Here is a 25,573-nt window from a genome sequence, read left to right on the forward strand (position 1 = left end):
TAAATCAACTTCAGTTTTTTTCTTGGGGCGATTTTCTATCATCCCAAAATTTAATCCGAAAAGTATGAATCAATTTCAGTTTTTTTTCCCTTGCCTAACATCTAAATTATGATTTCACAAACTTATATTTAAAATTTTCATCAGTCTCATATTTAAAATTATATTTGAGATAAAATTGTAAATTTTCATACACAACTTGATATTGGAATTTTTTAAAAAAAACAAAAATTGTTTCTTTTATCTTGTTTTCTGATATAACATGAAAATGAATTAAATTTAAATTGTATAAAAGCCCTTTTTTTCCATTTCAAAATTTTACAGTTCTCTTGGTGCGTGATTTCACTATTTGTTTTTGCAAAATAATATAATTTTTTTTTCTGAAAATGGTTTTAGCAAATTAATTTAATTTTTTTTCTGAAAATTGATTTTTGCAAAAACCGTTCGCGAAAACTTTGATTTTGGTTTTTTTTTTTCAAAATTTATTTGTGAAAATGGTTTTTTTGCAAAAGTTATGAGCAGAATTTTCAATATTGGAACTTTTTTTAAAAAAAAACTAAATTTTGTTACTTTTATCTTGTTCTCTCATTTCATGTGAAAATAAAGGGTTAAATTTAAGTCCTTTTTAACTAATTACTATCATCTCCCTTTTTTCTGTTAGTCACTACATAACAATTGCTATTGTTTTTTCAATTAATTTGAAATAACTTGGAAGATTAAAAGAATTATGTACCTTTTTGGAAGTTTGCAAATCGTCGATGGACAAATGTGTGATATCCCCGTCGAAATTTTATGTTTTTTTATAGATTTTTATGCATAGCGTGCATAGGTAAAGAATAATTTGCAAGTGAAATTGTGAGTTCTTGAGAACAATGATTTGTAAGTGAATTTTGTGAATGTTTTTTTATGTATTTCACCCTACTATATTAGTTTTGGTTTGTCAGTTAATTTTTAGTTTTTTGTAAAGTTTATTGATTTGCGGAATTTCTTGAACGTGATTTAGAAAGGGATTTGTAAAGTTTTCTAACATAAGTGATTTGGGAGTGATGTTGAAATTTAATTTTCGGTAGCTTTGTTTAAATCCCCATTTTGGTATTGATATTATTTTGTAATTTAGTAAGGGAAAGGGGGCAAAATAGTCAGTTCAAAAGAGGACACCATAGGTCCCCCCTTCCCTTATGTAATAGAGATAATTACGTATCATTGCCAAAAAAAAAGAATAATTACGTATCATCTACTAATATGGAGGATAAGTATATTTTCAATCACTAAATCGGGAATTGGAAGGAAAAATTGAACTAGCTAAAGCAATTTTTGCCGCCATGGTGTAGTAGTTGAATAGCCTTCTTTTAGGGATGCCCGCTTGCAATTTTTGCTTGATACTTTACCATAGAAGCTACTTAATGGAAAAAAAATAATGCAAAAAATATATTTTGTATGGGAATCTTCATAAATTATTAATTTTAATATAGTTGTCTTCCAGTAAATATGTGTGTATGAGACGAAGGAGAAGGGGAGTGGATGGCTACGCGTGAGTAAAATTTAATATCCATACCGGCCCCATCAACCGCCATACTTACCCCCTTCCCCATTTAATTGAGGTGGATGTGGGGCAGGTCTCCACAAAAAATGTCCGATTGACATTTCGAACTATCTATGTACTAAGGGGGCAATTCTTAATTCGGAAACATTACAAATGAAATTTTGTTATGAAGAATTAGTAAAAAGAAAAATGTTGCATAGAACCACAAATATTGTACTTTCTTCGATCTTATTTTATTACAACGCTTCTATTTTCATGTTTACTAATGCACAATTTACACGATTTATATCTTTATTTATATTTTGATAAAAATTCTAAAAATTAAATATTAGCAAAATACACAATTGAGAAAGATCCATGTGAGTTATGACTATATTTTTCCATACATATGAAACACATAAGCTAGTTATATGATTGACGGTATATAATGCCAAAACGTAAAGTGTTGTAATAAAATGAGATTGTAGCAAGTATATAGAATCGTTTGAATGTGAAAATTAGGTTTTAAATATTCTAAACAACAACTAATCAAAGTTAACAAAGGTGCATTCTTTTCACCTTAATGAGATTTTGATGATGCGAACATGAACTTTTACCATTAAGTGTAGATAATTGTGTTTTTGAAGGACGGGAAAACGTAATTAATAATGGAAGGAGGATTAGGGTATTGGAGTATTTTAGCTATTTGAGAGAGTTTTAACCTTGTTATAAATTGTTGCGAATTGAGGGTTAAACTAGAGTAGGGAATAAGTAAATCCTTAATAAAGTAAATGCAACTTCATGAGGCAGTTTGAGTTATTAATGATGGTTTTATTAACATGAAGTAAAGGCGACATTGTCAATTATAATTGTTTTTTTACCAAAAGATAAGTGATTCGAAGTTTCGAACAGATAAAACTACTCAGTGGTAATTGTTGTAATAGAAAAATAATGGAGAAATTATATAACAATTGTGTTGAAAAATCTCAGTTCACATCAACAAAAAATCAACAATGTTAACAAAAAATTTGCAAAAGAAAAAAAATAAACAATTACTCGTGCAACGCACGGGCTTCAAAACTAGTATCTAATATACTTGAAGTTTATCAAAGTTTTTGACACGAGATGAACAATGGTGGGTAATTAAGAGGAGAATTTGAGATGGGGGATTTTGCAAAATCAGGGATAGATCAGGTTATATATTGTTGGCGTGGCTTCTCCTTGTTTCGTTACTTAACCTCTCGTGTTTTTTTGTAATTTTGGTAAAACAACAACTATAATAAGATGCGTTTCTAACCTTTAGTTGTAATTTTAAGAAATCCTAAAGTTAAAACACCTTCAAACACTTTTATTTAAAATAGCTAATAAAACACCATACATCGAATCATCGATGTTACAAAAAAGTCAACCAAAATTAAAACCTCAACAAGATAGCAACATTTTGCTCATTCTAATCCTAACAGAACAGTGAGAACCGAGCCTTTAACAAACTTCAACTTGAAAATAGTTATAAATCCAGTCACTAACTGGTATTGGTAACATTCAAACTACATTAAAAGTAACACAAAAAAGATGGAGACAAGAACAACTAAATATAAAATGACACAAATCATATGCTTTATGCTTCTAGCTCAAATTCCTTAAATCTAATAATAATCTTCATCCTCAAAATACTTGTTTCTCCCAAAAGATGAAATCAAACTCTCAACATAACCTCATGCATCAGTTATAAAAAGTGAGAGTACCTTCTTTAGATCCTTGGCAAATGACAGTATTTTCTTCACATTCTTCTAGAGCTACTTTACCAGGGTCAAGTGACTTAAGTTTCTCATAATAATCTCCTATCAAACACTTCCCCATATCAGACAAATTAAAGTATACAATAATCTTGTGTCTTTTCCAATGTTGAGAGAAAAAAATTTCTCCCAAAAAGTGCAATCATCATGTTGCTTCAACATCCAAACATCACAAATATGATAACCTTTTAAATAGTTAATTCCACCCGAAGACAAGCATCCTTCCATCCGAAATACATTGTTGTAACCAATCACCAAATCCTTCAAAAAAAATTTCTTCAATTGACCACTAACTAAATTCAACCCAAGAATATGGCTTTCCTTACCTTGCAAACCATCTAGAAGTTGTGGAGCCCGGTATATAGTATCACTAATACATATGTGTTAGCCAATAAGAAGTAATAATTCTCATATAAAATAGTAGTTTTTTTTTTTCCATTTTCCAACCCTCTAAGGAAAAAACATCAACATGATACACTTCCTTAGTATATGAACAATTAATGCACCCTATCCTATCGCATGGACGAAGCCAGACTTGGATAGGGGTAGGGGCCAATGTTACATGGCACGATATTAAAGTCAAAACGGGATATGAATTTGAGCATGTGGCACGCTACCCTCAATTAATCTGGTTATATAATATATTACATATATTTAATAATATTAAAATCTAAAATGTCCTAGTAACTTTACAATTGAGGAGAAGAGCGACGTTTTAATGATACAAAATTACGTACTAATTTTTACATTTTAACTCTTCAATTATTTTGTTATTTTTTGTTGGTTCATGAACAACCATAACTCTGAAGCTTTTTTCTGAAAAATTGCAAGTTGAACCGTAGGTAAGCAAATAAATAATAGTAGGATGAGAAGATCGAGAAAATTAAAATTGTGAATAAAGTATAGGAAAATGGTGCCTATATATAAATAATGAAAAATTATGAATTTTGCTTTTTTTTTTTGAATTTTAGTTTTTGAAATATTTACGTTACAAAAATCATAACATTAATAAAAACAGAAGCAACGGGGATGAAACAAGTGGCGTGATCTCAATGAGAATTTTATAATTCCGACATGCACCAATCGTGAAGGGAGTTCTACTCCTTTTGTGAGGGGCCGATTTACTAGTATTTTTATTTTTTTGGGTCCTTTATGTATTTTATAGGTATTGTTGGGTTTCTAGGAGAGGCCATGGCTCTCTTAGGCCTCTCTATTGCTTTACCCCTGTCCTATCATCATCCATGGAAGATATATAATTAAATCCCAATTTGAGGTGGGTTTTTTCAAATTTATGACTTGAAAGTATGGAAAACCAATGCTTAGAAACAGATTTGAAGAAGATTAACGATTTTACTGGAAGTCTGGACAGTATTTGTTCCACTATCAGATGGTCTGGAAGAATTTGGAGGTGGGTATGTGATTCCATCATCTGATTCTGCAACTTTTCCAGTAACTAAAAAAAACTGCTGAATGTTAGTTTTGGTAAAACTGCGTAATCTTGAGTTATGAAGTTCATTGATCACATTCTATATAGAGGTTTGTAGTAAAGTCTACAATAATTAGGATACCTAAAATCACTAGGATAATAAATACGTATCCTAAACTAATATGGAGAGAAGGTTTACAATAACAAAATCTTACAATAACTAAAATACATCTACAAGGATAATGTAAAGAATGATGATGTGTTATTATAGTACTGTAATGTAGTGGTGTACTGTAGTGCAGTATTTCTGGTGCTATGCAGTGTAGTGGCTGCATTTTATTTCTGCTTTCTCTTTTCCTACTGGTTGTTAGATCCTAGGTGTATCTTTTTGGTTTCTTGTGCAGCTGTCTTTTTCTTTTGTCTTGTAATGAAGTAGGTTATTTAGCTGCTATGTATATATATGGCCCTAGGATGTATTGTGCCGTTTTGAGGCAAAGTAAATAACATTTGCACAGAAAGAAAACACAAAACTGGAATCTTGGTTTCTTCATGGTATCAGAGCAAGGTTAAAGCAACGATATTAAGAAACACAAGATTCAAACTTTTATCCTAAAATGGCTGAAAAATCGAAAGATAAGAAGAATGAAAGTCATGAGACACATCTGATGAATCCTTACAAGGACCCACTGTTTGTTGGGATGAATGAGAATTCCACAGCAAGTCTGGGAACTATCATCTTCAATGGCAACAACTTTGCCAACTGGAGCAGAAATGTGAAGACTGCTCTTGGAGCAAAGAACAAGCAAGGAATGCTTGATGGAAGCTGCAAGAAACCTGATGAGAAATCAGAGGACCTACACAGATGGATAAGAGCAGATTACATGGTTAGAAGTTGGATTTTAGCATCAATGAAGCATGACATTGCCGAGAGCTTGGTTTTTGTAGAGTCTTCTAAGGAGCTATGGGAGGAGATTTTGGAAAGGTATGGACAAACAAATGCTCCACAACTTTTTCATTTGAAGAATGAGCTTGATAACTTGCAACAAGGTGAGTTATCTGTTAGTGAATACTACTGTAAACTAAAGGCTCTATGGGACCAAATATCTAACCTTGAAGGCATACCTACATGTACATGTGGTGTCCTGGATAAATGCAAGTGCAACATCCTAAAAAAATTGATGGATTTGGAAGCAACAAACAGGTTAATGAAGTTTTTAATGGGGTTGAATGAAGATTACAACCAAATGAAGACTAATTTTCTGTCTATGGACCCTCTTCTGGCTGTAAACAAAGCATATAATCTTGTTCTTCAAGTAGAAAGGCAGAAGCAGATCTCAGGAGAGCTTAATATGAAGATGGAAGTGAGTGCGATGGCTGTCCAAAGAAGGGAGAAAAGTCTAGGGCCTCTGAAGGATTTCAACATGAGGGAATATACTGAGAGAAGGATGGAAAAGGCAAGAAAGAAGTGTGATCATTGTGGGAAGAGAGGTCATGTGAAGGATGAGTGCTTCAAGCTGAAGGGTGCACCAGAATGGTTTGAAAAACTCCAGAAGGAGAGAGCAAATGTGAGGCAGGCAGCAAATGTTGAGAGAGAGGAAGAGAAATATGAAGGAAACACCCCTCTGGATGGGAATATGGAAAAAGGAGGAACAAGTTCAGGAAGGATGGATAGCAATATGATTTCTGCTGTTGTCCAGGAAGTGATGAAGGCAATGGAAGAAAAACAAAGCTTCAGCAATTTTGCAGGTAAGTTGCTAGCCTCAAATGTTGCTGTAAATTTTGTAGATAATGAGAATAGATGGATTGTAGATTCTGGTGCTAGTGATCACATGACAGGGAATTTAAAACTTCTTAACAATTTAAGAAAGTTGAATAAGGATGTGAAGTTAAGATTGCCAGATGGAAGAGTAAAGGTGATAAAGGAAGTAGGAGATGTGAAATTGAAAGAAGAAATCTGGATGAAAGATGTGCTCTATGTTCCTGATTTCAAAAATAATTTGCTATCTGTTAGTAGATTATTGCAAGGAAACGAAATGAAATTCATGTTTGATAAACATGGATGCACCTTGCAGGACCTTACCACTAGGAGAGAGGTGATTCATGGAAGAAATGAGCAAGATTTGTATATGCTGGAAGATAGAGAGGAGGTAGAGAAGAAGAGATTTTGCAATGTGGCTGAGAGTGAAGAAGCAAGGAGAGAAGAAAAAAATATGAAGCTTGAACTGTTTCATGCTAGACTAGGGCATATTTCTTTGTCTAAAATGCAACACATTGAATTTTGCAAATGTAAACATTTGAAACACTATTTTTGTGATATTTGCTCCCTTGCCAAACATCATAGACAACCTTTTATGCCAAGTAAAAGCATTGCAGATAATGTTTTTGATTTAATACATATTGACTTGTGGGGGCCTTACAAGTCAAAGGCTATAACAGGTGGAAACTACTTTCTGACTATTGTTGATGACAGTAGCAGGGTAACTTGGACACATTTGTTATGTAATAAAGAAAAGGTCAGGGAGATTATAAAACACTTTCTGATTCATGTTGAGAATCAATTTCACACCACAGTGAAAACTGTGAGAAGTGATAATGGCACAGAGATATTGCAGAGTGAATGTGGTAAAATCTTCCTTGATAAAGGAATAATACACCAAACAAGCATAGTTGGAGTCCCACAGCAGAATGGGAGAGTTGAGAGAAAGCATAGATTTCTCTTGGAAACTGCAAGAGCTATGAAACTTCATGCTGGATTGCCAGATTATTTGTGGGGAGAGTGCATTTTAGCTGCCACTCATCTTATAAATTTGTTGCCTACAGCAGTTTTAAAGTGGAAAACTCCATATGAAATGCTGATGAACAAACCACCTAGATATGATCATTTAAGAGTGATTGGAAGTCTTTGCTATGCTAGTGGAAGTCAGAAACCTAAGGACAAATTTGCTCCTAGAGGTATAAGATGCATATTAATTGGGTATCCATACTGTCAAAAGGGATACAAATTAATGAATCTTGAAACTAACAAAATATTTGTTAGTAGAGATGTAGTTTTTCATGAAAACATTCTTCCCTTCATAGTAAAAGGAGGTGAAAATGAAATCCAGCAGGCTCTCAGGCAGCAGGAGCATAATGTGATGATAGATCTCCCTGAAGATATGGTGAATGAAAGTTTGCAGGAAGAAATTCATAAGGAAGGAGCCAGTGAACATGCGAGATTACAGAGAATAATGAAGGAACTCAGGAGAAAGTTTCTGAAGAAACAAGGGAGACTGTTGAACAGCAGCAACAGCCTACAGACAACAGAAGGTCCACAAGAACTAGAATCACACCCACAAAATTCAAAAATTTCATTATGAGTGTCCCTGGGAAGATGAATGAAAGCAAGGAGGATGCCTCAGCCTCTTTCATGAAGACTGATCTTGCTAACACACATATGTACTCCAGAGACTATGTAGCATCTCTGAACAATGTGATGCAAATCAGGGAACCCAACAGCTATAAACAAGCTTCCCAAGATGCAGGCTGGAGGGAGGCTATGGATAAAGAGCTTAAGGCTCTTGAAGAAAATGGTACATGGGAGATGACAGAGTTGCCTGAAGGATTCAAAGCCATTGACTCAAAATGGGTATACAAAGTGAAATTTCGACCAGATGGCAGTGTAGAAAGACTGAAAGCTAGACTGGTAGCAAGGGGAGACAGGCAGATCAAGGGCAAGGATTACAAACATACCTTCTCACCTGTGGCTAAGTTCACCACAGTGAGAAGTTTGATTGCTTTAGCTACTGTGAAACAGTGGGAGCTTTACCATCTAGACATTAATAATGCTTTTTTACATGGTTATCTAGATGAGGAGTTGTATATGAAGACTCCCCAAGGATACAAAGGGGAAGAAGGGAAGGTGTGTAAACTCAAGAAGAGTCTATATGGCCTAAAACAAGCCTCTAGACAATGGAATGTGGAGTTAACTAAATGCCTTGTGAACATGGGTTTTTACCAATGCAAGAGTGACTACTCCTTGTTCTCTAGAGTCACAAATGGTAGAGAAGTGAAAGTTTTGGTCTATGTAGATGACCTTCTTATCACTGGTGATGATACTCAGGGGATTTGTGCTTTAAAAGTTGCTCTTGATAAACAGTTTACAGTGAAAGACCTGGGTGAAATCAGATACTTTCTTGGCATTGAAGTATCTAGAAATAGTGAAGGGACCTTATTAAATCAAAGGAAATTTATAAAAGACATTGTTCAAGACATTGGGATGGAACAATGTCTACCAGCTAAATTTCCTTTCCCTAAAGGGATCAAGCTCTCAACTGATCAAGGAGAGATATTGGAGGAGCCAGAAGTCTATAGAAGACTTGTTGGCAGGTTGCTCTATCTAAACCTAACAAGACCAGACATTTCCTACTCAGTTCAACAACTGAGTCAGTACATGTCATGCCCAAGGAAGCCCCAACTGCAAGCTGGTATTCATGTTATTCGATACCTTGCAGGGACTGCTGATCTTGGGCTTCACTACCCCTCTGATTCAGCCCTTGAACTCACAGCTTACTGTGATTCTGATTGGGGGAGTTGTGCTTTCAGCAGAAGATCTCATTTCCTGGAAGACAAAGAAGCAGAAGACAGTTTCAAAATCATCATGTGAAGCTGAGTATAGGTGCATGTCTCACACAACAAGTGAGCTAGTGTGGATACATGGAATCTTTGCTGAGTTACAAATTCACCTTCCTACTCCTATTAACCTGTTTTGTGACAACAAAGCAGCACATTATCTAGCTCACAACCCAGTATTCCATGAGAGAACCAAACATTTGGGTATTGACTGTCATTATGTGAGAGACAATGTTGAAGCAGGTTTCATTAACACCATCCATATATCTTCTTTCCTCCAACTGGCTGATTTGATGACCAAATCTCTCAGTGAACATCAACACCATCATTTGTCATCCAAGTTGGGCCTTCTTCATGTAGCTCCAACTTGAAGGGGGGGGTGTAAAGAATGATGATGTGTTATTATAGTACTGTAATGTAGTGGTGTACTGTAGTGCAGTATTTCTGGTGCTATGCAGTGTAGTGGCTGCATTTTATTTCTGCTTTCTCTTTTCCTACTGGTTGTTAGATCCTAGGTGTATCTTTTTGGTTTCTTGTGCAGCTGTCTTTTTCTTTTGTCTTGTAATGAAGTAGGTTATTTAGCTGCTATGTATATATATGGCCCTAGGATGTATTGTGCCGTTTTGAGGCAAAGTAAATAACATTTGCACAGAAAGAAAACACAAAACTGGAATCTTGGTTTCTTCAGATAATAAAGAATAATTACGTATCATCTTCTACTAATATGGAGAGGATGAGTATATTTTCAATCACTAAATCGGGAATTGGAAGGAAAAGTTGAACTAGGCTTCATAAGTTTGAAGAAATATGAAGCAATTTTTGCCGCCATGGTGTAGTAGTTTGAATAGCCTTCTTTTAGGGATGCCCGCTTGCAATTTTTTCTTGATACTCTTACCATAGAGGCGAGTCCGGATCCTCTAGAGTTTTAGTGGAACTCAAGGATCTCAACACCCTGTTTAGTGGAAGAGAACTATATTAAAGTTAATAATTTATAAAGATTCCCTTACAAAATATATTTTTTTGCCTTGTTTTTCTTTCCATTAGATTCCCCTACAAAAATGTATGGCTCAGATACAACTCTACCTTGTAGAGTTCCACTAAAACTCTAGAGGATCCAGACGTAGATTGTACTACAAAGTACAAAGATAAGAAAGAAACAACCAAATGGTACCACCAAACAACCAATAAGGCAACAAGGACAATAACTTAAAAAATTCTGCTCATACAAAATTAAGAGTGAATTGTAGAATTCCTATTGCATACGACAAATGCTAGAATATATGGTTGTTCATAGAAAGCTCGCACCTCATTTTAAGCACTTCCTTCGTTCCATGAATATTACAAGGTTTACCTTATTTAGTAGTTTTACATTAATCGCAAAATAACTTTTTTTTATGTGAATTCTCTTTTATCTATTTATAATTTATATGTATATCTCTCTCCAATCTCCTCTTAAAAAAAATGTGCACTTCCTCCATCTCTCAAATTACGAAGGTGTTTGGCAATTAGAGTTTTGGAGCAAAAAGAGAGGTTTAGATCACTTTTTTAGAGTTTTGACTAGTCAAAAACTTTAAAAGGAGTGTTTGGTAAAAGAGAGTTTTAGAGAGAGTTTTGGAATAAAAACTCTCAAAATGAAAAAGCTCTTATTAGAAGCTTTTTCTTTAGAGGATTAGGTAGAAATATGTTTAATGACTTTTTTGCCCCTAATAATAATACTACACATATATACTAAAATGTCTATAAATGTAATTTTACACAAACAAATGACAATAAGCTTTTAGTAATCAGATAATTTTTACCAAACAAATTTATAAAATAAGTTGTCAAATCAGCAGTCAAATCTGCTGAATAAAAAGTTAAAACTTTAACAGCAAACTCTAAACTCTAACAGCTAAACTCTAAACTCTATTTGCCAAACAGGACCTATATGAAAGTGAAAGTCTCATTTCACATTTTGGAATAGCCAAGTTTGACAAAAGACAAAGAAAATTTAAAAACCAATAGAGATGAAGAATGCAAGATTGCAAGTGTTCTATGTAGATGTATAAGATATATAACCAAACCCGGACCCGTCTACACCGCAAGTAAAAGGATAATTTTCATAAGGACAACCAACATTACTACATTGATCAATTGCAGGGTTCCATATATAAAAGCAAAACACTGGGTTAAGCAAGCACACCAGACCATTATTTGATCCTTCCACAGCAGTAGTAATAATACACTAGTTTTTATATGCACGCGATACGTGCGAAGATACGTAGAAAATTAATTTCTTTTAGGAGATGAAGAAAATTAAATTAATTATTAATTATTTCTAATAAATTAGGAATATTTGAATTGTTGATGGTTTTTTTTTTGTAATATTTTTTTATTTTTTAAATTAATTAGGTAGTTTTATTTTTTATTTTTTATTTTTTCACTAAAGTAAGTAGTTAGAATAGGGATGTTATGAAGGTAAAATGGAATTTCTAATATTTTGGTGTCCTACCCCACTTCCCATATAGAATAGAGATGAATTGATAAATAATGGATATTTAGACTCGTATGCAACTAATTCTTTCACATTGCTACATTCATCTAAGGATAACAAGTAGTTGTCTCCATCGAGATAACCCTCCTCAACCATGATAACTTGAGGGCAGTTAGAGGAGAATTTTAGGTGAGTTTGTACGAATTTATCACTGGAAATTGTGGAAAACCAATACTTAGATAAGATTTGAACCGGATTAGGGATTTTACCGGAAGTCTGGCCAGAATTTGCTCCACTATAAGATCGTCTGGAAGATTTGGGAGGTGGGTTTCTGATTTCGCCGTTTTCTCCTCCATTTTTGCGAAGAACCAAAACCCTAATTTGGAATTTGGGGAAAAAGAAAAAAAGTTGAACTGGGTTGATTGAAAAGTTGAAGCACAAGTTTTCCCCCAGGTCCGTATAGTAGTTCAATTGCCAAGGATGAAACAGAGTAGTACTCTCACTACTCTGTACTCCCTCCACCCCAAAACATATGCTTGTTTTCTTCTGTATAAAACAGCTGAATTGAATTGAACTGGATTGAATTGAATTGAATTGAATTGAACTAAACTGAACTGAAATGAATAGTGATATGTAAGAGTAAAATATTATCTAGAGCTGAACTGAACTGAATATAATAGAATTGAACTGAATTGAACTAAACTGAACTAAACTAAAATAAGTTAGGGAGAACAAGCTCATAGTTTTGATTCATTTTTTTTACACGAATTTTAGGTAAGTACGGAGTACACTTTAAGAAATATGGTAATGATTTTTTTTTGTTTATTTAAATAAATGGTGTATAGGAAAAGATGATTCTAGGAGAGAGAATGGGGAATAATTGGTGAAAGAAGATGAATTGTAATACTTGTGTTATATAAACAAAAAAAAAAAATTCAAGAAGCAAATAAATGATGAGGACACGATTTTTCTATACAAGTTACGAAAAAATGTGAAACTAAATATAGAAACGAGGATTATATATAAATACACCCAATATAAAAATGGAAACTACATCGTGAGACGAAAGAAGTAGTATTTTTTACCCTCCTCTACGCTCATCCATCCCCTGGTTAAATTAATTAAAGAGCACAATCCCATATCTCGTGAAGGAAATTAATGCTCCAAGCAGAAAAAAAATTCGTATCAATTTATTTCATTTTCATCTCATTCTCGTGAAGCCATTATTACACAATAACTCCACCACCATCCATATATATATACACAATTACATCCAACGAAATCATCAACTTCTCAACCTCAAACTCATCTTTCTCTATATATTTCTTTCTTACAAAAATGAGTAATCTTCCCTTACTACACACAACATTCCTCATTTTATGTCTCCTAAATTTACCCCTTGGAATTTTACCGTTTACCGTTATTATGTCAGATTCTACTACCCCATCAGCATTAGTTGATGCCCCACAAATGGGTTATACCATGAATAAAAACGGGGCCCGGACCGATACCCGGGAACAAAAGGCAGTATATGATATTATGTTAGCAACGGGTAACCCATGGGCAATTGAAATACCCGACGTTTGTCGGGGCCGGTGGCACGGTATCGAATGTATGCCCGATAAAAACAATGTATTCCATGTGGTTTCCCTCTCTTTCGGGGCGTTATCGGATGATACCGCTTTCCCTACATGTGACCCGACCCGATCATACATATCCGAATCCGTTACAAAGTTACCTTACCTTAGAACCTTGTTTTTTTACCGTTGTTTAACTAACACTCCTCAGCCCATTCCATCATTTTTGGGCCATTTAGGCCCGTCTCTTCAAACATTGGTATTAAGAGAAAATGGGCTTGTTGGCCCAATTCCAAATGAGTTGGGTAACTTGACCAAATTAAAGATCCTTGATTTGAGTAGAAATAATCTCAATGGGTCAATACCTGTGTCTTTGGGTCGGATCAATGGGCTAAGGTCATTAGACTTGGGTGGAAATAGGTTGATGGGCCAAGTACCAAATTTTGCTTTTCCTTCTTTAAATGTCTTAGACCTTAACCAAAATTTATTAACCGGCCCAATACCAAAGAGTATTGGGCTTAGCCAATCTTTACTAAAAATGGACCTCAGCCGTAACAGGCTATCTAGCCCAATACCAAATGCCATTCTGGGCCTTAAAGACCTTACTCTCATGGATCTTAGCTTCAACCGGCTTACCGGCCCATTTCCAAATTCCTTCAAGAACCTTGAATCCCTTCAAGCCCTAAACTTAAAGGGTAATCAAATGATGTCCACAACTATCCCTGATAATGCTCTAGAGGGCATGAAAAATTTGGTCACTTTGATACTATCCAATATGAAATTGCAAGGCTCTATCCCTAGTTCCTTGACTCGACTTCCAAAAATCCGCGTCATTCATATAGATGGAAATAGGTTAAATGGGTCGATACCAGAGAGTTTTCGAGGGTTGAAATTCCTTAGTGAGTTAAGGATAAATGATAACTTTTTAAGTGGCGCGCTCCCCCTTGACAAGGATATATTGTGGAAAATGGGAAGAAAACTTAGGTTGCACAATAATTCAGGGCTTTGCTTCAAATATGCAAATGATGGTGATTTTGCAGGTGATTCAGATTTGTTGATGGAATGGGGTATTGGTAATTGCAATGTACATAGACCAAGCTTGGGAAGATCAGTGGAGCATGCACTAAAAAGTAACAATGATAATGTGGAAAATAATAAGCCAACATTAGTCAATAATTCATCTATTGTAGTCCATAAATATTGGTTGCTTCACTTGTTGTGTCTTCTTTTTGTCATGTGGTCATCGTAGCAAGTGGTTTAGAATTTGTTAACATTATTAGTGTAAATGACCTGTATATAGTACAAAGGAATTAATATTCCTATTTCAGAAATAGTTGCTTGCATAATATATTGACTAGTTGGCATTGAGGATTTGAGATATATGCGACTTTTATGTTGGCTATAATTAACGACTATTTTTCTAGCATAGCTCATTTTTGTCAACAAGACTGTTTGAATTATGCTTTTTGATACATCTATTGAGATTAGACCTGGTTATTGGATGGGGCAGGGCGGGGTTAGTGTAGGTCGGAGACGGAACCTGCCGGACCATAAGAGGGTCGTCTCATAAAGGGTCGGTAGCGAGTCGAGCACAATGGTTAGTGGGTCGGTATCATCTCGATAATGGACGGGCTGACAAACGAGCAAGAAAAACAAGGAACAAAGAGAGCCAAAAGTGAGTTTAAATGAATGTAAATCTGAATATGTAATTGTTTTTATAAAACCTATTTTATTTTTTAAAATTATATGGTTTCTTTATTGGCCCTATAATGACCATGTCCAATAATGACCATATCCAATAAAACCCTATCCAATAAAAGTCCTGCAAATTTGGTCATAACCCTCTAGCCATTGGACAATCCTGTCCAATAACCAAGTCTAATTGAGATACATGCGACTTTGGCTACAATTAAGAATCCATCTTATTTTGGCTACAATTAAGAATCCATCATTATAATTGAAATATCAAATAGAAGTAAAACTTCATATTTATCAAATATAAGTGTGTCTTAGATTATGATAGAAGAGAATGTACTAGTGTTAGCATGTACTCCGTAACTGTGAGGAATTGAGGATTGAGATCCAATTGGGTCATAAACTTCCTATAATAGTACTATCTAAAAGAACTCAACAATTGATTATTACGTTGACACATGATAATGAAATAGATTTTGTTATGTTCAAGAAAATTTGACTTACTTTTGATAAAATTAACTTCATATATGTTCATAAAAATTTCAATAAATTCGAATAAATCATAATTAGTTGAATAGAACACACACTTAAGGAATAAAAAGGAGTTCACATAAGGAAATTTTATCATAATATTTGATTGGGGACTAACTGATCAAGCAATGAAAGTATTTTGAGTTTGTCTTGTAAGAGACCGCCTACTTTTAAATTAAAATTAGGCAATGCTAAGCCCAATATTGAAGCCCAATAGTTACTAGGTTAATTTATTTCGGTCACTAGTTTAATCCATTTAGTTACTAGGTCTACTTTTATATTAAAATTAGACCGTCTCTTTTAATAATTTTTCAAGTATTTTATCCAACTTATTTTGTTTATCTGCATTTAATTTAATTTATCGGAACTTATTAAACCTTATTTGAAGTGTACCAATAGGATCCTAATGTTCTTACCTGTCGATATTATCATCCTACATTTCTAATAATAGCTCAATAGGGCCCTAATGTTTGTCTTTATCACTTTCAGATTTCAGATGATATCCATTTATTTTAATGGACATGCCACTCTGACAATATATGATTTGGTAGGCCTAACTTTGAAGAATTCTCACAGGTATTGAATGATTGAGATTTGGGTGCCGGCTTCTGTTTTCCTTTTTATACTTCGTTATGGAAAATTATACTTCTTCGATTTTTTTTAATGTTACACTTTCTATTTTAAAAAGTTTTAGATTAGATATTACACTTTTATTTTAGGTGATAATTTCTCTCTATCTCTCTCCTATCACATGTTTACATGGGACCCTTTTGTTTTTCATTATCTCTATCTCTCTCATCTCCAAAAATTACCTAGGAGTCCGTAATTTGAAAAATGTAACATCTAAAAAAAGGAAAGAAGTATTTAGAATGATGGTTCATTTTGGCATTTCTTTTACACTACTACTAGTTGGTAAGAATTCTTGAACCTATGTTGGAGTCCAAATATAAGCACACGTTCAATAGTTGATTTTGCACCCTTTTTATTTTATTTATAGCAAAGTCTTCAAAAACGCTATTTGGTAAAATGGAGATTAAAAGGAGTATGATCCAAGGTCTCTGATATACAAAGGATCTTTATAAATATTCCACTTAACTCTTGACAGAGAGGTAAAAAAATTCAAATTTTATAGACAAATACATTCTCATCAGCACATATTATTGTTTATTGTCTGCTTGTCTGACTTAAGCATCAAAATTAATTTTTGGGTTAGTCTATTTGTCTTGTAAAAAAATTGTCATCGGAGAGATTCGAACGCTAGCATATTTAACACTACTTTGATCATCACAACTACTTGCTTTCAATAAGGGCTAATAAGTTTTGATACACTTTATAGAATAAATTCAATGAATTTCATTATGTTCCAATGCAATAAGTCGATAAGGATGTGCTCTCTTCGATATCTTTATTTATTTTCTCAAAAGTTAACAAAAGTTCAAAAAAATTATGAGATGTTCAAAAAGTTGAAAATAATTAAGAAAAGTTCTAAAAAACAATAAGCAAAAAGTTAAGCTTGAGTAAAGAAAAGTTCAAAAAGTTTAAAAGATTTTAAGAAAAGTTAAAACTAGTTCTGAAAATTCAAAGAAGTTGAAAAGAATTATATTAATTCAAGATCAAACATAAGGGTTTTTGTGGGCCCAATTGATGGGGAAGAAACCGACGACCTAGCCCTAAATCAAACCATGATTTGCGCTCAACCCTGAAACGGTTCGTAAACCCTGAACCCTGAATCGAACCGTTAAACCAGTTCTAAATATGTATAAAGGTTTTTCATCCTCGACATAGTTATCAATAACACTAGCGTATATGGAAGCTGTCGAAAATTATGTATTATAAATTGTCAAAGGACCAACTCAACCAAAAGCTTAAGCTGATGGTTGAGGCCCCAGGAATAGATTTATACTCTATCACGCCCCCTCACGCAAGAGCCCTTTGGGCTTGAAGTGTGGATGCAGCACAGGTCTCCCTCATACTGGCGCTAAATATTCCACTGAGAAATGAGGGGTGGATGAGATTCGAGCCCGTGACCTTTTTGTCACGTTGGCTCTTGATACCATGTCAAAGGACCAACTCAACCAAAAGCTTAAGCTAATGGTTGAGGCCCCAGAAATAGATTTATACTATATCATAAATACTAATGCATATGAATTAAAACTCAAAATTCAAAAATCTTTTCCATTTACGAAAAAAAAACGGAGCGGTGAATCAAACCTAAACCGGCCCAGTTCGACCCCAGCCATGAACCGAACTGAAGCTGGACTGAACCGGTTCAGGTTTGAAAAAATCCAACACTGAACTTGAATTGGACAGCTAACTAGGCCGGTTCAGGTTCATATTGAGCTGAACCGGCCCGAAACCCACCTAACCCGTCCCGATATAAAGAACTAGAGTCTATAAGAGCACCGAAAAAATAAGTCTATGGGGTCACGCTCCTGAGTCCTGACCCTGCTTCCACTCCAAATTACAAAACATGGACTAAAATGACAACTTTTTTTGGGTTTTTGAATAGAAAATGACTATAAACTTTGAAAATCAACATCATTGTTAAAGATTATAATACTCTTGCTGTTGACACTTGACAGTGATTCAACGGGCAAATTTAGGATTGGCAATGGTCCCCTAAACCCTTTAAAAATACTCTAATACAACTTGTAAGTTTGTAACAAATTCAACCCCAACATTTCTCACGCAGAAAGAAACACAATAATGCAACCAAATGTCAAAATCAACTAAAAAGGGGAAAATTATTCAAATCACTATGCATCATTTAGATCATGGCTTAAAAAACAAAAATTAGATCTTAATTAGTTAATTTTTCTAGCCTGGTCAGTGGTTGGCCCAACTTTTCTTTTCTTTCTTTCTATGATACATATTAGTCTTTAATCTTTATAATCTGTATATGAAAAATGTCTAAGATGGCAAGAATGTCCTGTAATTTCAATAAGGCTCATATGACTCTTTTTTTTGTTTTTGGGTATTTAGCTAAAAAAAATGCACCAATAACAATTAACTCATTCAGTCGTCCACCTACAAAAGGTAGGTATGTTGAGATATTCTAGGATTGATTTGTTATGATTTGTTACATGTTAGGATTATTTTCCTTTAGGAAGTATTCCTATCTTTTGTGCCTCCCTATTAATATACAGGGAGATTGTTTTCACGTTAAGGATAACAAATCAAATCTTCTTCCCTTCTTCTGCATTTTGTCAAGGTAGTTATTCAAAATTAACTTATTAAGTCAGAATTTTGGAAAAAGGTCATGGACTTCATGATATGCAAGTTTCAACCAAATACAAAACACATTTTAGAAAATCCGACTTCCTACAATGAATAAGTTGTAGCTCCTAGATATGTGAAAATCAGGCCTAAACCAAGGCTTGGGACACAATCTTCACACTGCTAGATAAATCAAAACAACATTTAATAATTCTTGTTTAGTTTATTGTTGAACCATGCTCATTTGCATAAAAGAACATTCTAAACTATAACATCCATACAAATGATGTGCGATGTAGGTAGAGCCACAAGAGAACTAATAGGTGATCATTGGAGTATAATAACCACAATTTGGAATAGGAAGTTTGCAGCTTGATTTGCCTTTTGAAAAATCTTTATTGTTGTATTATGGAGGTAGTAATTCTAGCCTCCTAGAGGTGAGGAAGATTAGGTAAGTAGTCAAACTTTAAGGAGATGGAATTAGTTGGAACCAGCACTTTCGAGCGTCGGGTACCGATTTCAAATAAATGCACCCGATCATTTTGAAAAACTATAATTTATACCAATATATATATACACTCTTAATTTAATATTGGACCCTTTTAATCGAGTATCCTAACCAATGTCAATTCCTAAAAGTCGGAAACTAAAATCATAACCAGTTTTAATTGAGTTGCATTATTTCGACCTCTAACCAAAACCACCGTACTCAAATCTTAATTCAGAATCGAGTTCCGAATTCATTTCAAGATACTCACCTATGTAATACTCTCTATAATATTCCGGCTGTTTTCTAATCGTTACATTTTATCTTTCCCATTTTTCAAGACACAACTTCAAATCTATCTTGAATGATATATAAGAAAAAGTTATAAATACTATACATATCGAGAAGAATCAACTAAAATCCCGCATAATTATATTCTCAATGTACTCCCTCCGTCCCAATTTATTTGCTACATTTTGCCATTTAGGTGTGTCCCAATTTATTTGCTACATTTGCAACTATTTCTATATATAGTACATAGGTCCCACACTTTATTTACAAATTTACCATCACTCCCTCCTTAAATATTTCCATATATATAGTACATAGGTCCGACAATTTACCTATTTGTTTTTTTGTTAGTTCTTGTTATGACAATGGTCCCCACTTCCTCCTTGATCTTTATGATAAAGCAAATGTAGCAAATAAATTGGGATGGGGGAGTAAAATTGAAGAAAGTCAAAGTCCTAAATGTAAATAGTACCACAAGAAGAGGAGGGCATTCAATACAAGTTCAAACAGAAAGGTGTCAGCATTACTTAGTCAGCAGTCAGCAACAACAGCACCAAAGAAGAGAGAGAAACACAAAAAAGTAAACAATTCAATTCAATTCGAATCCAAAAGCTCTTTTTTCCTGGAAAAATTATCTCTTTCTTCTCCCACTGCCAGCTTAACTGCAAGTCGTGAGAACAAGAAAGAAGATATACAGAGACAGAGTCGCTTCTAAGAGAAGTTTTGTCTTTTTTTCAGAGGAGAGAGAAAAAGAAGAAAACACGGAAGATAAAGTTAGAAGAAAAATTCATTCTTTGAAATTTTAATTTCTGGGTTTTGCTTGTTGTGTGATATGGCCACATGGGTTTAGATTTATTTTTCTGTTGCAGAAAAGAATTTGATTGTTTTCCGTAAATTTGAAAGTTTCTGTAAGTTTTTGGAGAGAGAGTAAGAAAGCTATGGCTTTGAGTTCAATTTTTTGCTGCGGCAAGGGTTTTGATCGGTATGTTCTTATTTATTTTTGTTATAATTTTATTCTATTTATGATGCTTTTATTTATTTTGTTTTTGGCCTTTTTTCTTCATTTTAGTTCTCGAAGTTTTAGACTTCAGTAGGAAAATTTTATGACACTTTTTTAAGATTTTGGTTGAATGAAATGGACGAAAGTTGTGTTTGTTCAAGTCAATTCTTCTTATTTATTTTATTAAAAACAATAATTTTATGTTTGTTTAAGCCATTTTTTGTGTTTTATTGAAATTTATACCTTGTCAAAATGTTTAAATGCCCAAGAAAAATCTACAAGATATGCGTGGGCATAGAATCTGCTATAGTATTTCTTACCATGGAAGCTATTTTTTTCATCTGTATCTTTTATCTAATCAATGAAAAAGATGATGCAGATAAATAGTCAATTTTTTTTTTGTAATGAAGAATGTTTTATGCATAAAGATTGGAATTTGAACCTGAAGTATTAATTTTGTGGTTGTTTGGTTGACATGATGAAAATGGGTAGTAGAATTTCTTAGAAATTGGAAATGGGTGAAAAGTTAACTGTTAACAATCAAATGGCAGAAAAGGGAAGTAAAACTTCACACAAAATGGAGGAAGTTGCTAATGCTGTCAGCTACACCATTGTCATATGAATTGGGATTTCATGGGAATTTTGTCATTCCCATATATGTCACTAAATCAATAGCCTGAGATGGATTTGGGGCCTAAGATGCCATGTTAAAGCTTCTTCATCTTATGTGTTATATTTATTAATGTGTGTTTTATTCTTCTCTGGCTTTTATGCATTGCATTGAAATTAGTTTTTCACTCAACCCCTCTGAAGTTTACTGCTCGTGTGTTCTTGTGCTTCCTTTCTCCTTGCAATGATCGCGAATCTGAAGTTTTAGTTTCTGATACTTTTGCAGGAAAAAGAAAGGAGAAAATAAGGCAGCGTGGAGGATATTTTCTTTGAAGGAATTGCATTCAGCTACGAATAATTTTAACTATGATAACAAACTTGGAGAAGGTGGTTTTGGAAGTGTGTACTGGGGTCAACTCTGGGATGGATCACAGGTAATGAAATACTTCGCTTTTGTGCTCCATTGCAGGATACAAGTATTTGTATGTTTTAGTACCTTTCTCTGATTCTTTATTCAGTGTCATAATCCTCTAGTTGTAGGAATTCTATGGATGCAAATTGATATGTGGTAGTCTAGTTACTATCACTTGTATGCTCAGACCTTATGTCGTATTGGCACATCAAGTTTGAATGTTTCTCAATCTTTGTCTTGTTGTTGAACTAACTAGGTGGGATTGGGAAGGTATCGAAGCGAAATTGTTAAATGTCACTTGATTTTGGTGTTCCATTTGAGTGGTCTGGTTAGTTGTGAGTTTCTGCTGTCTTACACTGCTCAACCTAAGAGACAAGAGCAATATGCTTGCAGCAAAATCATTGCACATTTCTGTTGACAGTGTACCTCTTCATAAAGCTTATGATTGACATATTGTAGGTGTGTTCTGACATGTGGTAGACTGTAATACTGGCAGCTAGATGCTGATGGCTTTACTATCATTCTTTTTCCACGCACCAATATTAGAGATATACACAGCCTCTATTTTTCTTATGTCATTAGCAGAGCTCTTGGTAGTCATGTCTCCTCGAAGTTTATGGCTGGTGCTAATCTTAAAGCATTATGCTTTGTGTGCAAGCTAGGAAGGGGAATATGGGATGCATGTGGGAATGGTAGATGGATAGTGGGAGAACGAATGGAATTTATTAGCAAGGGGAGGAGATAATTATAGAAGGTCTCTTGGGAATGGAGGTATCGTATATGGAATGAGGCTTTGCATTTTTAGTTGTAGGCAGACACTCCTGCTACCATTCTCTACCTCCCTCTCCTAGTCCTTACTAGTGTCTATTGAGTTATATGAGATGAGGCTTTGCTTTTTTCGTTGTTTGCAATGGGTTAGTTTGAAATTCAGAATATGTGAAGAGCCATAAAAGTAATTTTATGTGACACCAGCTCTTGGGGAAGTTTGATGGAAAAGATGGAGTGATAACTGACAAGCTTCCTTGTGTTTTTTCTTTTTTGACTGGAAGCTGCACATTCATAATCAGAAGAGCATGAAATTTATGGTGCTTTTCTGTGGAAAACATTTTCCGCGGATCAGGCTGGTTTTCAATTTTACTATATCTGTTTCTCTTTTATCTTCAGACGAAACAGTTCATGTATAAGCATTTTGCTTGCCTGTGTGCTTACGGATTTTCTGATCTAGATGTTTGAGCTGAAGGGAATGCATAATCTGGTTAATATCCTTACTGCTGATCACAATTTTTATAGAAGCTCACAGATCATATTATCTTCTGTAGTATTTAACGTGTGTAAGCTCAATGATTAGTCAAAGAGAAGAACCACTTTGTTAGGTAGTAAGATATCTGGGATGACTAATTACTGCAGTTACCTTGGTTGTGTAGATAGATAGATCTACTTCGCATAGATTGATTGAAAGCAGAAAACCTTCCATGATAAACTTGAACTGTAAGGCCGTACGATTACAAATATGGTTTTGACATTTCATAAATTCTTAGTCTTCTTTTTTTTTTTGCTGGGTTTGAGTTTTACTTTCCATATTCGCTAGCCATTGTAGTGTGCCCAATCAACTTCACTATTCCTTGTTATCATAGCATTGCTTTGTTTTATTCATTACTTGCACTCTTTGACATATGTGAAAAGTCCACACAGACAGTATCTTAGTTATTTATCTTCCTGAATTCTGCACAGACTATCTTTTGGATGGAGGAAGTAGTAAACGTTCCTTTCTGTAGGCTACGTTTAGTTGCTAGTTTTGCTGTCTATTCTCTTACCCTTTCTTTTATACCCTGTAAAGTATAATATACTAAAAGAGAGGAGTGATATGGGCAGATTGCAGTCAAAAGGTTGAAGGTTTGGAGTGATAAAGCAGAAGTAGAGTTTTCTGTTGAGGTCGAGGTTTTAGCACGAGTACGCCATAAAAATTTGCTAACGTTACGTGGCTACTGCATGGAAGGGCAAGAACGACTCATTGTGTATGATTTTATGCCAAATTCAAGTCTATTATCCCATCTGCATGGGCAGCATTCAGCAGAATGTCTTCTTGACTGGAAAAGAAGGATGAACATCGCTATCGGATCTGCAGAGGGAATTCTGTATGTAAATTAACTAATTATCCAAATCAAATTTCTATTTTCTGTTCTCCCCCAACCCCAGTTTCTTCCCTTAAAAGTATCTCATGCTTAGCCATAATGCAGATACCTGCATCATCATGCGACCCCACATATAATTCACAGAGACATAAAAGCTAGCAACGTGTTGCTAGACTCTGATTTCCAAGCAAAGGTAGCTGATTTTGGGTTTGCGAAACTTGTTCCGGATGGCGCAACACATGTAACCACTAAGGTGAAGGGCACACTTGGATACCTAGCCCCGGAATATGCCATGCTTGGGAAGGCATCAAACAGCTGCGATGTATATAGCTATGGAATACTGCTGCTGGAAATTGCCAGTGGCAGAAGAGCTCTTCAGAGGCTAAATCCAACTTCAAGGAGCTCAATCACCGATTGGGCTCTTCCATTGGTCCGTGAGGGGAACTATAGAGAACTAGCAGACCCGAAATTGAACGACAATTTTGTGGAAGAAGAGCTGAGACGATTAATCGTGGTTGCTCTTACATGTGCTCAGAAACAGCCTGAGAAAAGGCCAACGATGCTTGAGGTGGTGGAGCTGTTGAAGGGAGAAGCAAAAGACAAACTAACCAACCTAGAAGATAAATTGTTTAAGAGTTCACAATCTGCTGATGACAAGAATGAAATCAAAGAAGATAATGCAGACTCTATATCAGAAGAGAAAAGCGTCACTCCAAAAGCAGAATCTAAAGTTGCTGGTTCTGGGTCCGAAAGTGCACAGGATCGGTGAGGGAAACTTTAGAGTGAGTATTCATTAATTTGTGATTAGAACAGTCTGATTTGTGGAATTTGGTATCTTGCTAGAAAGTAACACAACTTCTAGTTGCAAGTTCGGTAGTGATACGATGTGTTTATATTCTGATGCTTTTGGTGTGCTGCAAATCTTTGCTCTGGTTTATTATCATTTGAGCTATGGCTTCTTTGGTGTTTTTACTTTCTTTGGTGTGCTTCGAGTCTTCAACCTTTTATCCTTTATGCTTGTATGAAGTGAGCTAGAATTTTTTGAGTGGAAATGTATATGAGCTTTATTATCATATTGGCTATATAAAATGTAAATTTTGGTTTGTCCCCCTCTCTCCCTTTCCTTTTGTTTTTGCACTATGGTGTAAGTGCCTTTGAATGTCAAACTACGAAGGTCTGTTAAAGAACTTGACTTCCATTATGTGATTTTGTGAGTAAATGTTACATTTACCCATATGAGGGTAATAATTTCCCCACTTTCATCCCCTCAAAAAAAAAAAAAAATTTCCCCACTTTCACCCTGCAATCTATTATTCCGATTCTGACGTATCCTTAAAGTTTTAATATTATTATCTTTACGGCTTGTTTGGTAGTCGTTAATAAATTGTGATAATGGGAATGAATTTCAAGTATAATTTTATTAGGAAAATACCCTTAACATCTCCATGGGGAGATATTTTTTCTCTATAGACAACCAATCTCACCCCTAAACTTGTATTTTTGTCTCCAAGGGGAAGCAATTTTCATTACCACTCATTACCACCTACAAGGTGGTATTGGATGGGAATGAAAATTCAAGAAGAAAAGTGGACATTTTAGGATAAATTAGCATTACCATGGGAATGGACAATGATATTTTTCACAAATTTACACACAAATTCATTCTCATTACCACCATTTATGACAAACTACCAAGCGGACCGTTAATTCCCATAATGCACGTTCCTTTTCTTGCATAATACAAGACCTGTGTCGGAAGGGAGCTTTGTGCAGTTGACGAAGCTTTCAGACCTCTAGGCAC

The 25,573-nt window shown here is 34.6% G+C and overlaps 2 protein-coding genes across 2 annotated transcripts; both read left to right on the forward strand.

Annotated features, from left to right (window-relative positions):
* Window positions 1-13,122: 13,122 nt before the first annotated feature.
* Window positions 13,123-14,779, forward strand: LOC104904525 (protein TOO MANY MOUTHS). The gene has a single exon (XM_010692793.4). The coding sequence runs from the start codon at window positions 13,161-13,163 to the stop codon at window positions 14,646-14,648; it is 1,488 nt and encodes a 495-aa protein (XP_010691095.2). The 5' UTR covers window positions 13,123-13,160; the 3' UTR covers window positions 14,649-14,779.
* Window positions 14,780-20,138: 5,359 nt separating this feature from the next.
* Window positions 20,139-24,683, forward strand: LOC104904526 (PTI1-like tyrosine-protein kinase At3g15890). Its single transcript, XM_010692794.4, has 4 exons — window positions 20,139-20,601; window positions 21,515-21,662; window positions 23,513-23,775; window positions 23,878-24,683. The coding sequence occupies exons 1-4, from the start codon at window positions 20,558-20,560 to the stop codon at window positions 24,539-24,541; spliced, it is 1,119 nt and encodes a 372-aa protein (XP_010691096.2). The 5' UTR covers window positions 20,139-20,557; the 3' UTR covers window positions 24,542-24,683.
* The last annotated feature ends 890 nt before the right edge of the window (window positions 24,684-25,573 follow it).

The sequence above is a fragment of the Beta vulgaris genome, chromosome 9 (assembly GCF_026745355.1).
Source record: "Beta vulgaris subsp. vulgaris cultivar EL10 chromosome 9, EL10.2, whole genome shotgun sequence".
Taxonomy (NCBI): Eukaryota; Viridiplantae; Streptophyta; class Magnoliopsida; order Caryophyllales; family Amaranthaceae; genus Beta; species Beta vulgaris.

Excerpts from the sequence above, each read along its gene's own strand:
- LOC104904525 (XM_010692793.4), top strand. The coding sequence starts at position 13,161 with ATGAGTAATCTTCCCTTACTACACACAACATTCCTCATTTTATGTCTC.
- LOC104904526 (XM_010692794.4), top strand. The coding sequence starts at position 20,558 with ATGGCTTTGAGTTCAATTTTTTGCTGCGGCAAGGGTTTTGATCG. Across the intron at positions 20,602-21,514 it reads TGCGGCAAGGGTTTTGATCG|GAAAAAGAAAGGAGAAAATA; the intron begins GTATGTTCTTAT and ends ATACTTTTGCAG. Across the intron at positions 21,663-23,512 it reads AACTCTGGGATGGATCACAG|ATTGCAGTCAAAAGGTTGAA; the intron begins GTAATGAAATAC and ends TGATATGGGCAG.